Source organism: Thalia democratica, chromosome 8 (assembly GCF_965202585.1).
Source record: "Thalia democratica chromosome 8, ktThaDemo2.hap1.1, whole genome shotgun sequence".
NCBI lineage: Eukaryota > Metazoa > Chordata > Thaliacea > Salpida > Salpidae > Thalia > Thalia democratica.
Window position 1 is genome coordinate 41,701,247 of NC_139172.1, and position 16,639 is coordinate 41,717,885.

At 25.5% G+C, this 16,639-nt stretch overlaps 1 protein-coding gene across 2 annotated transcripts; it reads right to left on the reverse strand.

The window, feature by feature from the left end:
- Window positions 1–699: 699 nt before the first annotated feature.
- Window positions 700–15,818, reverse strand: LOC145842234 (E3 ubiquitin-protein ligase RNF10-like). 2 transcript variants are annotated; one of them, XM_082949653.1, is made up of 16 exons: window positions 15,684–15,818; window positions 14,474–14,586; window positions 13,810–14,013; window positions 13,263–13,414; window positions 12,871–13,000; window positions 12,017–12,134; window positions 11,591–11,698; window positions 10,960–11,056; window positions 10,650–10,747; window positions 8,428–8,562; window positions 8,012–8,151; window positions 6,388–6,464; window positions 4,376–4,473; window positions 4,008–4,085; window positions 1,565–1,747; window positions 700–1,131 (listed from the first exon to the last, which is right to left on the reverse strand). In XM_082949653.1, exons 2-16 carry the CDS (start codon window positions 14,569–14,571, stop codon window positions 994–996), a joined length of 1,854 nt encoding a protein of 617 aa, XP_082805779.1. In that variant the 5' UTR covers window positions 14,572–14,586; window positions 15,684–15,818; the 3' UTR covers window positions 700–993. The 2 variants fall into 2 exon arrangements, with proteins under 2 accessions (XP_082805779.1, XP_082805778.1); XM_082949652.1 differs by having other exon boundaries at window positions 13,810–14,003; window positions 15,684–15,812.
- Window positions 15,819–16,639: the final 821 nt, after the last annotated feature.

The following is a 16,639-nucleotide window of genomic DNA, read 5'->3' on the forward strand; positions in this document are numbered from 1 at the left end:
GAGAGTACTTCAAATGAGAGCGTATAAGTAAACATTTATTGTTAATAAGCTTAAACTTCGTTTCTTTCAAACGAAAATAACAGGCCGTATTTTCTAACCCCTGTTTACATTGTATGGTATATTTAGCAGTTGTTTGTTATTACGAATTCGGAATATGTTAATAGTTATTGTTTTGAAAAAAAACGACACAAAAAAGCAGCTTATCTGAGCTCTCTGTCTACTACGAAAGTATTATGCAAACTAAGATAATTTACTGCATAAACTTATAATATTGACTAAGCTCGGTCATTGAGGTTAAAATTAAGGTATATTATCCAGTATGTCTTTATTTTATATGTAAAATATAATTAAATTTTTGCCAAATTTTTTCCAGGTTTCTAAAAGTAGTTATTTTTCGGTCTATTTTTAGCTTGAAGTTAAGTGTAAGGTAAAAAACTGTGTTAAGTTGTATTAAAACATTGAAAAAATATGTTAATCTATTTTGACAGTGTTTTTTAATTAAAAAAAGGATAACTTAAAACTTTTATTTATATGGTAGATTTGTTGTGTCAAATTAAAACTTCTCTACTTAACATGTAAAAATTGTTAAATATTACAAGTTATTTTATGATTTTTGTTTAAAATTCTAGGTTTTTTCAAGTTTTTTGGCAACCCTGTATCTAAATTTTCTTGGAAAACAAAAAAATAATCTTGTATCAGTATTTGACGCAATTTATCTAAAAACAATCATATAACACGTAAAGTAACCACCAAATTTTTCATAAACCAATAAAACGAAATAGTGAAATTACTTTAAAAAAAAGACTCATCTTAACAAAATGTCAAAAACTCAAGCAATTAAATTGCGAACACTAAAAAGCATATTTATATATTAACATGTTATTGTAAAGGACGATTTAAAGCGGAGACTAAATGTTTCATCAAAACAAAACAATAATGGGCGAATAGTCAGAAAACAGAAAATGTACAACGGTTTTGGGCGAAGAGACCAATTTAGGTGCTGAACAGAACAACTTTTTTCCCGCGTCCTTTCTTCTTGCCTTTTTTCCCGCCTTTTTGCCCAGAACTTGGCGCGTTTTCTGCTTGTTGCTGTTTGGCACGCTGAAGCACAACTTCGGGATCTTGCCACACCTGAAATTTAGTTTTGATTTTGAAGTAATTCAATGTTTTTTTTTTATTGTTATATCAAATCAAATCCGATTTAATAACTTCTTCTCAAAATAATAGCTAAATAATTGCTATAAAGTAAACAATTAAACCATAGATCTGAAAATACACATAAAAAACTTTTAAAAAGTTATAAATATTAAATACAATTTAAAACAACTTTTATATAATTTTAAAAAGATATTTTCTAAAAATACAAACATTTTTTTACTGGTAGAAAGAACTAGCTCAGAAAGTACGGGAGTGGATCATGTAAACAAGTTAAATTATTTTCTTTAAGTAAATTTTTAAAAGAGTGATTAAAGAATATAAATTCAAAAAACTTTTTATTTAAAAAACTCTTGATTATGTACAATTAATCGAGTCATTTTGATTTACAAAATATTTTTTAATTTACCTGTTGAATAAAAGAGTCTCTGAAGGACGGAGGCGGAACGTAATCCGGATCGAAATCGGGATCGTCTGCGGATTGTGACGTCATACTAGGTGTAAGTGACGTAACACTTGGTTGATACTTCCTGTATGACGTCATAGACGGTCGATTCTTCAGAGACGACCACGAATTTCCGGTAGATGAAGTCTGTTATTGTTAGAAATTGGTTTAAACGTTTTGGGTTAAAAATGAGTTTCCTGTAACATAAAATATTATTAATATTTAAATTCAGTTTTTACTAAAATATTTTTTTCAGTTCAAAACCACATGTTTATAGTTAGCATTACAAGAACCAAATGGTTATGAGCCGAAACAGAAGACTTTTTAAATGAAGTTTTGCTTTGAAACAACTAAAAAAAGTTATACTTGAATTAAAAAAGGTAATTGTAGTTGTAAAACATGTAACAATTCTTATTTACTGTCAATTCTAGTTGTAACTCCATTAAATCATCATGTTAGATTAGAATTGATAAAGCAAAATAAACATAAACATGGTTGCCACTCATCAAGCTGAGAAAAAATTCCTGACTTTTCCTGACTTTTTCCTGAATTTTCTAAATCAAACTCTTAAATTAAACTTATTCTCAAATACATAATCTAACTTTTGAAACTATATAAAGCTTCCAATCTAATTTTTATACAGGTTAAAAACAACAGTTTTTTGCTGAATTCTATCATCAAACTTCCAGTACATCACTTAAACCATCTGTGTATGATTGATGTTTGTAATAAACAGCTTATCAGCAAAATACTTGTATTATTACCTTATAAACACAGCTTGTCTGAAAAAAGACACAACTTTTTAGCAAACCCTAGCATAAATGTATCTAGATAAACAAACGACATATAAGGAACTTTTACAATTAAAACCTTAAATCAATAAGGAACTTTTCACAACTCAAACCTTTAAACAATAACGAACTTTTACAGTTAAAACATTAAAACAATAAAGAACTTAATCAAATACTGTTTTTTTTAAATGTATATACTAAAATTTATTTTCTTAGTTTTTTTATTAGCACTTCAACTTTTTCATCTAATACTAAATTAGTATAAAATTTGTAACAGATAGATATACTCTTATTTACTTTAAAAACTTGAGTTACTCTACAAAAAATACAAATAATAAGCAAACTTAATCTTCGCATATACCTCTCTTATAACTTATTTTATAAATTTAAACAAATTTGGAAAAATTATAAAGAGGTTAAGTATACACACTAACTTGTTACATAAAATACTAAACTAACTGCTTAGTTATAAAGAACTCAATTGTTTACTTAATCAAAAAACTCTTTGATTCTAAAATTATGCTAGACAAACTTTTGTGTATATATCACAGTTTCACTATGGAAGTGTCCTTGCTACAAATCATCAAAACTAAAAAGCTTATAAAATCTGCTTGTTCAAGTAGGGTACTTGTTCAATATGTTAATAGAAAATTTTTGCAGTTTAATAAAGGATATTTTACTAATTTATACCAGCTTGAAGGCATTGGAAATAAAATTAAATATTTTTGTAAATTTCTAGGAAAATTTTGGAATTTTTTTCTGACTTTAAAGGACTTTTAATTAATTTTTACCACTTGAAGGCTTTGGAAAACAAAAAAATTTTGTAAATTTAAACTGACAAAATATGACTTTTGTTTTTAATTTTATTAAATTTCCTGACTTTTTTTCAAAACCCCCATTTTTTCCTGACTTTTCCTGACTTTTGTAATTTTTTCAAATTTTTCCTGACTTTTCCTGATTTTTGACTTTTCCTGACCGAGTGGCAACCCTGCATAAACTAAACTGGTTTATAATGATTTCACACTTATTAAATCGACAACTAAACTTCTATGACTAATAATTGATTACAAAACAATTTAAATTTGATTTATAAATAGTTATATAAAACTTAACGGAACAGACTTGAAGGCTATAAGAACTCAAACGTAGCAACTTAAAAATAAAACATATTCCTTATAATATCTGTTTTTATAGACAACTAAAAAAAAAAGTCCTTTAAGTTTTTAAACTTTTATCATATAGTAATGGAAAAGAGTTTTAACTTTTTTATAAAAATTAGCCATTTAGTCATCAATAATATTTACTTATAACATGATTAGTAACTATTGCACTACTGAAAAAATTAACATTCATAATACAAAACAAATTGATAATAAACTAACAGAAGAATTAGATGTTGACGATTAGATTGTTTTTATAAACAACTAACAAAAAAAAAGTCCTTTAAGTTTTTCAACTTTTATCATACAGTATTGAAAAAGAGAACACATTTTAATTTTTTCACAAAAATTAGCCATGTTGTCATCAATAATATTTACTTACAACATGATTAGTAAATATTGCACTATTGAAAAAATGAATATCCATAATACAACATTAATTTATAATAAACTAACAGAAGAATTGGAAGTTGAAGGGCTGCAGGGTTTGAATGTACTGCTTGTTGTTTTGAAGATGCATTGTTGGGGTTGAGACTGAAAAAAAAATTAATAAATATACTTAAAAAGAAAAATCTAGTAAAAAGTTGAATCCTTGTTTTAGTAATGATAGTTTAACAAATTCAACAATTTAAATGCATTGAAAATTTAACCACAAGTTTTATAAATTTGAAGAGTCAAATCTTGAAAAAATTTGAAACTTTATTTCAAAAAAGATGAATAATATGAATATTAACATGAAAATATATATACCAAAACTTGTAATAATGGTTTACTTAACTCTTACAAAAAGCAAACTATATTAACATTACATTCAAACAAGTAACCTGTGCATGAAACGAGTTGTTGTTTGGTGTGAACAGAACTGAATGTTGAATGTCGGGGAACTGATTGTTGTTGCTCAACTGGTAGTTTGCCGGGCGAACTGTTATGTAGTTATGTTGACTTGAATTATACTAATGTGTTTGCAATATTAAACAGGGTTTTAAAAGGTTTCATTTCGTATCCAACTGATTTACCGAAGTAAAGTAAATAATTTGGTAACGAAATTTAAGATTTTTTTAAAAGTGCATAAAGCTAATATTAAAGCATGTATACATAAATTATAAAAAAAAAATCATTTCTAATATTTAAACTTGGTAGTAGTTTTTGTTATAGCACTGCTGTCCTGCAAAATAAATTGAGCTTGAGCATTTTTGGCTTAATTTGCTTCTACAAATTATTTAAAAAACATTTTCAAACATGTATCTTTCAATTTTTACTACAAAATATTGATAAAATATTATTTTTTTAAATAAATAAAATATTATTAAGAATCTGCAAATTGAAATCTGCAAATGCAGAAAAAACGTGTTCATTAAGTTATTAAGTGTTCAGCTTTAACATGTTTGCATCAAATCACGTTACACTGCATTGCATTCAAAATAACACTCACTATTTACATAGTTGTACAATTGTTCATTGAAAGTATTTGATAATTTTGTATCTGTATAATGCACAAAATTGAATTTTATTTTTTACAAAACTATAGACCTTAATAATTTTGTTTTTTACTTAAACAAATAATTATAAATACTAAAAAGAATATTGACTGTATCTACAACAATATTTTTTTTATTAGGAAAGTAACTTATCGATTTCTCACTAATCTATAGCATAAAAGCAGAAAAAACGTTTTTCTATTAAAGAAAACTTAACTAAATGCAGATAAATTATTTACATAGCTTCAAAACAACTTAACGCCCTTAAAGTAAGCCAATTGAGATTGAGTAAATTATATGACTTATTTTGCTTGATAACTAACTGATTTTTTTATTGTGTTGTTATTTTTTGTATAGTATACATATTGCTTAAACAAAGAACTCTTACTTGTGCACAATCAAGCTAAGAAATATTTTACTGATTTAAAGTAAATAGTACGTAATACTGGTTTTTATTAAACTCATTTAAAAGATGTAAAAAACTTTTATTTCCGCTTATACTAAACGGCTTTCTTTGATTCGATTCGAAAAATATATGAAAAAAGAGGAACAAATCAACAATATAATAAGAAACATTGTGAAATTTGAGTTGTATACTTCAATTTAATGGTTGAAACAATATATATTTTGTTTTCACCTTATAAACTACTTTAACACAATAAAAACATTGTATCACGTTTTTAAAATATTTACATCTGATTTCATAGTTGAAATGTATACTTTACTTTAGTTTTCACACTTTTTTCAATCAATGGTAAATTTATTTGAAAACTTACACTCAAGTTCTTTTTAACTTTAAATTATTATAAGTTACTTTAGTACAACTGAAAAGTTTAGGTTTCAAACAAAAGAAAATTTAATACCAACCATTGTTATCATAAAGACTTTAATTTTTTTTTTAGTCGAATTACAGAAAAATTATTCAGTAAAATACACAAAAATATAAACTAAACACTACTTTCAACTGTATGTTTTCAAACCAAGTTTAGATGGAAAGCTCACTAATTGTATCACCATCAAAGATGATTAGCAATAAATTAATAAACAAAAGCTTATTAAAAAATTTCAAAATTAAATACCTTATTGTCTGCTCTATTTATAACTTGGTTGGACACTTCAATAAAACAACTTATTTATAGTAAATATATATTTTAGACTAAAGATAATACATAGGAAATTAAGTATGTTTTAATAAATTTACATGAGTTTTAACTTTTGTTCCTAAAGTAAAACTAATTTAGTTTTTATATGCTTTTTTACATTAACATGTTTGTACCAATTAGATATGTATAATGTTCTACATCAAATTAAAAGTTTTGTGTATCTTAACTCTATTTAAGTAAACAAAATATTCTTACCACCATTTTTCCTGTTATGTTTTCTTTGAGCCATTTTCATTATTTTCTTTTCTTTTTGCTCTTTCTCTTTTCTCCACCTATTTTATACATGTTGATTTAGATAAAATAAATGAAAATCTAAAGTAGTGTCAACATAAGAATGCATAACAAAAGCATTCAAATGGTTGCCACTGATCACGCTGAGAAAAATTTCCTGACTTTTTACCAAAATTTTCCTGACTTTTCTAAATCGAACTCTTTAATTAAACTTATTCTAAAATACATTATCTAACACTTGAAACTATATAAAGCTTTCAATCCAATTTTAATACAGGTTAAAAACAACAGTTTTTTGCTGAATTCTGTAATCAAACTTCCAGTACATCACTTGAACCATCTGTATATGATAGATGCTTGTAATAAACAGCTCTATCAGCAAAAAACTTGTATTATTACCTTATAAACACAGCTTGTCTAAAAAAAGACACCATTTTTTAGCATTTTCTAGCATAAATGTATCTAATTAAACGAAATAACATATAAGGAACTTTTACAATTAAAACCTTAAATCAATAAATAACTTTCACAACTAAAACCTTTAAACAATAAAGAACTTTTACAGTTAAAACATTAAAATAATAAAAAACTTAAAACATGTTTTACTTATATAAATTGTTCACTTAGCTTAAAAAATACTACCCAAACTATTTAATATAAAATCCTTAAATTAAAAATCAATTAAAAAAGAATATACTTAAAGTAACTGTAAAAAAAAGACATAACAAGTAAACTATATATCTGTTGTATAAAATATTTCCTTTTATCATTTAGTATAATTTTTTTAACAAATAAATTATAGTTTAATAAATAACTATAGTTTAAAATAAAAACTTAAGTTACTCTACAAAAAGTATAAATAATAAGTAAACTTAATCTTGGCATATACCTCTCTTATAACTTATTTTATAAACTTAAAAAACCTTGAAAAAATTATAAAGAGGTAAAGTAGACACATTAACTTGTTACATAAAATACTAAACTAACTGCTTATTTATAAAGAACTCAATTATTTAATTAAAAAAAACATTTTGATTCTAAAATTATGCTTGATAAACTTTTGTGTATATATCACAGTTTCACTATGGAAGTGTCCTTGCTACAGATCATCAATACTAAAAAGCTTTCAAAATCTGCTTGTTCAATATATTAATAGAAAATTTTTGCAGTTTTATAAAGGAAATTTTACTAATTTATACCAGATGAAGGCATTGGAAATAAAATTAAATATTTTTGTAAATTTATAGACAAATTTTGGAATTTTTTTCTGAATTTAAAGGACTTTTAATTCATTTTTACCACTTGAAGGCTTTGGAAAACAAGAAATTTAGAAATTTAAACTAACAAAATCTGACTTTTTTTTTAATTTATCAAATTCCCTGACTTTTCCTGACTTTTTTTTTATAACCCCCATTTTTTCCTGACTTTTCCTGATTTCCTGACCGAGTGGCAACCCTGCATTCATAAAAATATAACAATTCATATGTTATCCTCAATGTTTAGGCAGTTTTGTTTAAAGAAAATATTCACTTAGAATTAGTTTTATTCAAGTTTATTTAAGATATATTTCAATTGAAAACATCAATACCTCTGTCTTTCCTTCAATGCATGTCCAAATTTATCAAGAGTATGTTCATCCAAATAAGGGGAGAGATCAACCTCGATAATTGAAAAGTTGGAAGATAGCGGGAGGTGTTTGAGGTATCTGCCCGATTTCTTACGCGTTTCCTATGTAAAAAATTGTAAATAAATAATAAACACCCAAAATATTTATAGTACCTAAAATTTCTAATATTCATAACTATTTGCAGTATTACCAAAATAAACTAAACAAGAAAAAAAATTGCAATTAAAAAATATAATAAAAAAAACACTAAAATATATAAACAATGTATAATATTGTATATAATAATAAAAAAAAATACTTTAAATTTAAAAACCATAACGAAGTCAAATAATTTCCTTTTGCTACAAACAAACGTAAAGTAAACACGATCAAAGTACCTGATCCATGGTGTGCGATTCAACTTCTACGATATTAGCTTGTATTTTATGAGGGCATTGTTGAAACGATTTGAACTGGTGCTCCATACATTTCATGTTCAGTTGGTTCAAATAGAAGTGTTGACCGTCGCTCGACTGTTTGGATATTTAAAAAAACATGATAGAGTTTTGTATAACTAGTTATTAAGGGCATAGGGTTATTATAAAAACAAAAATTATATAAAAATTCAACAAAAAAAAAAACAGTTTTAGTTATTTGCCGTTTTAGTTTGCGCCTCCCATAAGGATCCTATTGTTGCCTCCGATTTTGACCGGCTATATCTCAAAAATTATTTTGAATTTTTCAAATCTGTAAAAAGCATCTTGTAGCTTAGTAAAAACTATATAAAATAAGATTAAAAACCAAAAAAGGGTGTTAACCCCCCCTCTCCCTATGCCCTTAACTATTTTTTGTATTTACATTTTACTCATTTTTAGTTGCTTTGGGTATAAGTATCCGTCAACAAACTGTTGTTTAAATTTAGAGATCTTTACTTATTTTAGGTTTGCTAAAAGTTTTTCTTTGTTAATTTTTTCCACATTAAAATAAAAAAAATTATGGACCATTTTTAGTATAATACTTAACTTTAGGTAAAAAAAACTGTCTTAAAAAGTATAACAACATTAAAAATTACTTGAAAGCAACTTTTTTTTTTTTCTTAATGAAAAATTTTATAAATATTTTTATTCTTAAATCTATGATATATTTTTCGTGTGAGTTGTTACTTTACATGTAAAAATATTTAAAAATTTAAGTTTTGTTTTTTGAAACTCCAGGTTTTCTCAGGATTTTTTCAAAGTTTATCATTTTCTAGGTTTTAAATTTTTTTTGCCAAAATTTTCAAACTCCTATGCGTTTTGGCAACCCTGTCATTTATAATTTTTGAGCTTCATTAACTTATCATTCATAAACTTTTGATCTCATGTTCAGTCTAACAAGTGTTACTCGACTGTTTAAAATCATGCTTCTACCATGGAACAAGGTGTAAAATTCAAAAAAAAACCTACTTTTATTTCATACGTAAATAAAATTACATAAAAGTTATAAGGCTCTCACCCGACTATAGGTAATAATTAAGTAAATTTATTAAATTTCACTTTAAAATAGTCTTAATTTCTATTTTGTAGTTTTTTTTCAATATCTTCAAACTTCATTAATAGCTTTACACTTTTGCTCGTCTAACATCGTAATTTTGTAGCAATTAATAAAAATATTTTTAAATACAAGAAACAACTAAAAAAATATATTTTATTGGCAAACTTATAATTTAAAACAAAAGGCGGCACTTTTAAACTTATTGTCAAGTTCAAACAAAAATACAACAGCCACTTAAAACGCCATAAGTTAGTTATTCGCCATAACAATGGTGTTTTCATAATTCAAAAATCATGTGTCTGGTATATAAACATTTTGCAGCTTAAAACTTTTGTAAACTTAGTATAAATTGTAAAATTAAACTTAAAAACATTTAAAAAACTTAGTCTAAAATTTTAAACAAGCAGAAAACTATATACACTAGTTGTTTTTTTAAATTATAAAGTTTAATGGCGTTTAAGTAAAAATAACAAATGTGTTGTTTATTTTCAAATTATTGTACTATTTAATTATAATAAAACAGTAAGAAACTAAAATATAATTTACAGCAAAGCATATAGGAAAGGTTATCGATTATTACGAGAAAAAAAACATGTGATATTTTAACTGGTTTAATTTTATCAAGCGTCAACAATATACGTGTGTTTGTTATAAGGCAAGACTAGTTATTTATAAGCAGTAATTCTGTAATTTATACAGGATAGTATTGTTTTATGCTGTTTAAACCTTCAAAAACTTTTATACTTAAGGGTAAAGTAAGAGTATAATTTAGTTTAAATAAAGTTGAATATTTTCTGTAAACTGTTAAAATTTAAGTAACGAAATCAATTTTATTTCCACAAAAAGTACTAAAAAAAATTATATATACATATGAGTAAAAAAAAGTTTCAAGTACTATTGTATAAGCTATGTTTATAAATTAAAATGTACTAAATAATTTCAACAACAGTTTATATAAATCATACATAAAAACTTAAAAAAGTAATATGGCTAAATTTACACTGTTATTTTGTTGATAATAAAACAATATAAGCAACATTTTCGATATTAAAGTTAGGTTACACATAAGTTTTTATGAAAAGCTAACCTGATAAAAATAGTAACAATTGTTGGTATTCATTTCAACATTTTCCATTTTTTCTTTCAACTCATCTACCTCATAATCAACTGACTTTGTATCACAACCTAAAATTTATTATATAAGTTATATTAACCAACATAACTAAATATATATTCAGTTGATTGAAATTTGTTTTGAAAATCGATACAAAGATTTAAAAAAATTTCCATTAAGATTTCTTCTGAGAAAAAAACACTTAAAAGCAAGCAATCGATTTTGAATCAACAGGTTAACTGTTTATGTTTAATAATTTAAGTTTCAAAATACATCAACTTACCATTATTTGCAGGACTTTTGTTACACTCTGATTCCAAAATGCCTTTTCTCACTTTACACAAGTCTATTGCCATTTGAATAAATGGTTTTTCAAAATCCTGTTGATAATATTCCAATGATAGAAAGAGATTTTTTTCAACTTAAGCTAAGTGTAATACAAGTACTGTTTAACTTCTGAAAATTTTTATTGAAAGTTGAAAAACATTACTACTTTATTACAAAAGTATTACGTTGAACTATGTTACTAGTTTTTATCAAAATTTTGTATAACTCAAAAAGATCTATATATACTTAATATACTTTATTTTTATATTAGTAAAAACCGATTGTATATATTTTATGACATTGTTAGACAAACAAAAACTTGGATTTTTAAAGTAATTTAAAGAATTTATAGTACTTTAAGTTGTATTTTAGCAAAAGAAATGTTTCAACTCTATTAGAATGTTATTTTAATAAACATAATTATTTACAATTCAATTCCTAATCTTTTTAGATAGATTTTTTAATTTTATTAAAGTACTCCTAGTACTAAAAGTTAAATTTGAATAAAATAATTAATTATAAATCATATAAAAATTTCACTTTAATAAAAACTGTTATTATAAATAAACTGAAACTAATATACATACATCTTCTTCAGTGGCTAGATTGAATTCCAGTGTTTGAATTTCTTTATTTACTATTTCATTTAATATTTCCAATGAGCTCCATTCTATACATTTTTTGTTTCTATTGTCCTGATAAATTTTGTTGTGTTTAACTTACAAATTTTATACGTCTAAGCTCATCTATTGCTAACAAAAAAATTGGTTAAATTTTGTTTTTAAGAAACTTTTCGATACTAATGAAGTTTTTATAGAAATTCACAAATTTTACAACATAAGTTTGAAAAAAAGAAGGATACATCATAGTTTATACAGAAAATATTTACGTTAAGAAAATAAATTAATGTTGAAATTGATAGTTTTATTGATGAAACCTACAATGAAGTAAAATGGAAATTTCAAATTATAATATTTACTCGTAGATCATTTATTTGTAAATAAAAATATTACCTCATAATTATTTTCATCACCTACAAATTGCGGTACGCATGAATTTTTATTGCATTTCATCAATCTCATCTCAATCACTGCTTTTTCACCAAACTGAACGTCTTTGTGCATTTGAACACTGTGAATTGATGTTGATGATTTATAAATATCATTTACTTTTCAAATCATAACTATTTCAAAACAGATTTTTTTAAAATACTGCAAAAAAAATTTCCTAAAAACTCGAGGTAGTAATCTCAAAAATCAGAGAAGATAGATTTTGAGTGAATTCTAATTATTAACTATTTTAGTTATCCCATAACTACCTTATAGTACTCTTCAACTTTTATTGACTATATGTCAAAAAATATTTTGAATTTTTTAAATCTGTAGAAAAGAAATTGTAGCTTAGTTACAATTCTACAAAACAAGAATAAGTTATGAAAAAAAGTGATTTACCACCTTTCCCCCAATGGCCTTAATGCACTAGGGTTTCCTAAACTTTTTTTCACAAGGCCCCCTTAAAAGAAATTAAAAAAGCAATGGCTCCTCAAACAAGATTACTCAAAAACTACCATTAAAAACACTTAAGACTTTTTCTGTTTTGCTCTTCACTATCAACTCCAGAATATCTAGTATAAGTTTCAAACTATGACCTCATGGTCCCCCTGTGGCCCCTTTGCTGCTCATGGTTCCCCTGTGGTTCCTTTGCTGCTCATGGTCCCCTAAATTTCTGTCATGGCCCACTTTGGGAAGCTCTGCCTCAATGTTAATAAAATTTTTAGATACAAACTAATTACTTAGTATTAGACATCTAAACTAGCAAAGTATTTCATTATTTTATTACCAAAAAAATATATATTTAAAATTTTTACCTTCTGAGGTCATTCTTGTGTACAAATTCAGTGCAAATGGGACATTTTGCAGATCCATTGCTTTTTTCTTGGTGTAGATGCCTCAATATACACGGATGGCAGTAAACATGCCCACATTTCGTCATTTTTGCTGTGAAATAAAATGATTTTATTCAGTTCTATATATACATATTAATAATCACATAGTAATTAAACAGATACTTAATTTAAGTTATTTCTTCATTTTAATATTTATCTAGAATCAAGTTTGTTTAAAACTAGTCTTATTTTAATAAACGCCCATATACGTATAAAACATTTATAGAGTTGGTAAAGTAATACATCGACTTGATTTTTTTTAAGAATGAATTCAATAATTAGTACTCTTATGTAAATTGCCACAAAATATTAACCAGCGACGGCTTCATGTAGGCAAATGGGGCAGTTTGGAAGGTTGGTGTCCCAAACCCTGACTTGTTGTACCAAATCCCAATCAACCAAAACGTCCGGGTCCGCTAGATGAACTGTTGCGTTGGGCTGGCCTTGCTTCAATATGAATTGTGACCTGGTTTTTAGCAATAGTTATGATAATATGTTTCAATTCATAATAAAAATTTAGCAAGTTCACAAAATTCGACAGCTTTCAACAAAAATAAAAACCTGCTGCTTATACTAACTAGCATTTTATTTTAGCACTAAAAAAATACAAAATGTGAATTTGTCTTGTAACGGATTAATTTGTTTTTTTTTACAGTAGAAATACTTTTAGCTACCATTAATTTCTACTTTACCAACTTGTTATTTGTTGAAAACTACTTCTTTGTAAAGTATATGTTTGTGTACTAGATTTTCAACTACACAACTTTTTTAAGATAGAAAATTTAAAACAAACATTTCAGGTAAGTAATCAATATGTACTACCTCTACGTGTTCAAATAATTGCATTTAAATTAAACAAACTTTGCTTGGAGGCACTGCATTTTCGAGAAGAGCAGAGTTTTGGCCTTTTTACCCCTACCGCTGTGGTGATGATGACTGTAATGATCTGTGACATCATAGTGGTTGCGCTGGTACTGGAAGTTTATCAGGTGGTTGGCATTAGCAACGGGCTTCCTGCCCCCTCTCGTCCCATTAAAGATGTCACCATCTGGTCTCTGCGCATTGCTTACATTTATATTAAAACTTAAATTATTAGTGATCATTAATATTTTCATACAAAACCTAAACTAAACGTTCACAAAACTTCACATCAGGATCAGCAACTGAGATTGACACAAAATTTTATTTTGATTAAAATTATACACTTTTACAAATATAAGGTTATTTTTTAAATTAATATATCTTACTATTAATTTTATCTCAAAAAAGAGTTCAAAACAGGTTTTTAAAAGAAATATGTACGTTTTACTTTAGACGCTGCTGTCCCTGCTTCATAGTTATGGTAAAGTTTGTGTCAAAAGAAATGATGTGTAGTTAAAACAGCTATTGTAAACAATGAAGTTTTATTAATAAAAAGTTCTATTTAAGCTAGTAAAAGTTAAGATTTACAAAAAAATGCTTAATAACAATTGTATTCTTTTAATTGAATACTTAAATGTAAGTACTTTATACAGTCAAATAAAACCTTGTTCCTGTTGAAGCCCCTCTTGTTGTGGTTGCCCCTGACAACCGGTTGTTGTTGTTGGGGCCTGGAAATTGCTGGTTTTGACGAGGACTGTGCATTCTGGTATCGACGGTCTGGTTGTAAAATTACAAACTGTAAGCTAATTTGCACTAATACTTGATACCGTTAAATAAGTAAAACAAAAAACTAATTGAAGGAAAAATAATTTCTATATTATACAAATCGATATCAGTTTTATTTTATAAAGTTTATTTAAATATATTTCATAAATTTAGAAAATAATAAAATACTTTTATACATGGCTTTTAACAAGTACGTGAAACAGTTTTATCTTTGCCTTTAACATCTAATTACAACAGTAAATAAAATAACTAAACCCTAAAATGTTCTCATACATTAGAATGTATAAATGTCAAATAATTTATTTACACTACATCAGTTTTTTTATGACCAACTAAAAATAAACTAGTTCAAATAGAAACTATTAAACTACATTTAGTCTATTTGAACACTTTTTTTTAGTAAATAAGTTTACTAGATAAATGACAAATTAATTTATAGCACAAGTTTTCACTTTTCTATCTATTTCAAGCAGTGTTGTATGCAAGATTTTTGTTTTACATACTTCATAGAGCACACATAAAATGTATAAAGGAAAAATACTTGCTAATGGTTTATTTAAATAAAAAATGAATAAAACTAGCACATAAAATATTATAACCTCAAGCCAAAAGAGTAAATTACTTATTTATTTTTTTTGAAACAACTAAAACATTTATAAATAATGTAACATTCAATTTACAAATGTCACTTATTATTACAAACATTTAAAAATGAATTATATAACTATTCTAGTTCAGTCATGTATAATATTAGATAACTATTATTACCCTTGACTGACCAAATTTAAGCTTAGCATATCAATACAAAATTCACTACATGCATGCAAAAAGTATTAAATAATTTACATAAACTATGTAAAAACTAAGTAACATATTGAAAACAAACATACAATTTTTTTCAATCATTCATAACAAATAGATGTAAACTTTAAAGAACCCACAACAAACTGCTTTTTTTAAAGATGTCTAATTACTTTCATGCAAACCTAATTAAATCATGAACTTAAAAGCAACTTTTTTGTTAAATTATATGCTGAAATACATTCTATTTAAACAAGCTTTTTTGTGAATTATCTAAACTTATTTACTTTTAGTTGCTGCGTAGTTAAGTTTGTTTTCTTCAGTAGGTTGTTGAGCAGTTGTAATGTTTTTTGACATAAGTAAGTTAAGAAAAACTGAATTTATTTTATAACATAGGTTTAATAAAAAACCTAGGTTTGTCTGAAAAGTTAAGTATTGCTTTCTGAGTGAAACAAAACTTTAATTTAAAATGATGTTACATACCATAAGTTGACTGACAATATTCAAATTACCTTTATTATTTTACCTGTAATTAACTGAACAGTTTAAAATAAGTATCTTTTAGAGCAACAACTAACTAAAAATAAACTAAACATAGGGGTAGGGAGTACTTGGGTGATGTTTGCTAGACTTTTTTTTCTTTTCGATTTAGATGTGTTTTAGCATTATTAAGAAGAATTTGATATTGAAAAAAAAAAATTCCCAAAAAAAAAATTCCGAACCCAAAAATTGATTTTGACCCCAAAAATCACTTATTTTCATGATTTTTGACTTAAATAGTAATAAAATCACTTATACATGTCCTATACTTAAAATTTTTATCTTAAATTAAAGTTTACAGTTATAGGCAAACATTTAAAGACATTTTAACTGTTTTTGTAACATTATGACGTCATAATCACACAAAATATGTAAATGTTGACTGTAAGGGTACATTTTATTAAAAAGAGCTAATTTATTCTGCTGTTGTGCTTTTACATTAGTGTAATGAACTAATGCTTGCATCATTCATTGTTGAACTCAAGAGAATATTTAGAGCTTGTTGCAGTTATGAGAAATGAAGTTTAAAATCAATGATGCAACTTTTTATCAGTTTTATTTTATCAGTGCAGTAAAACTGGCTAGTGCAACAAATCATCAATATATTAATTTTGAGTTTTAGATAAAAAGTTAAAGTTAAATTATATGTTATCTGCTTTAATTTATTTATTTTAAAAGTTTAATAGTTATTAAATTTTTTATA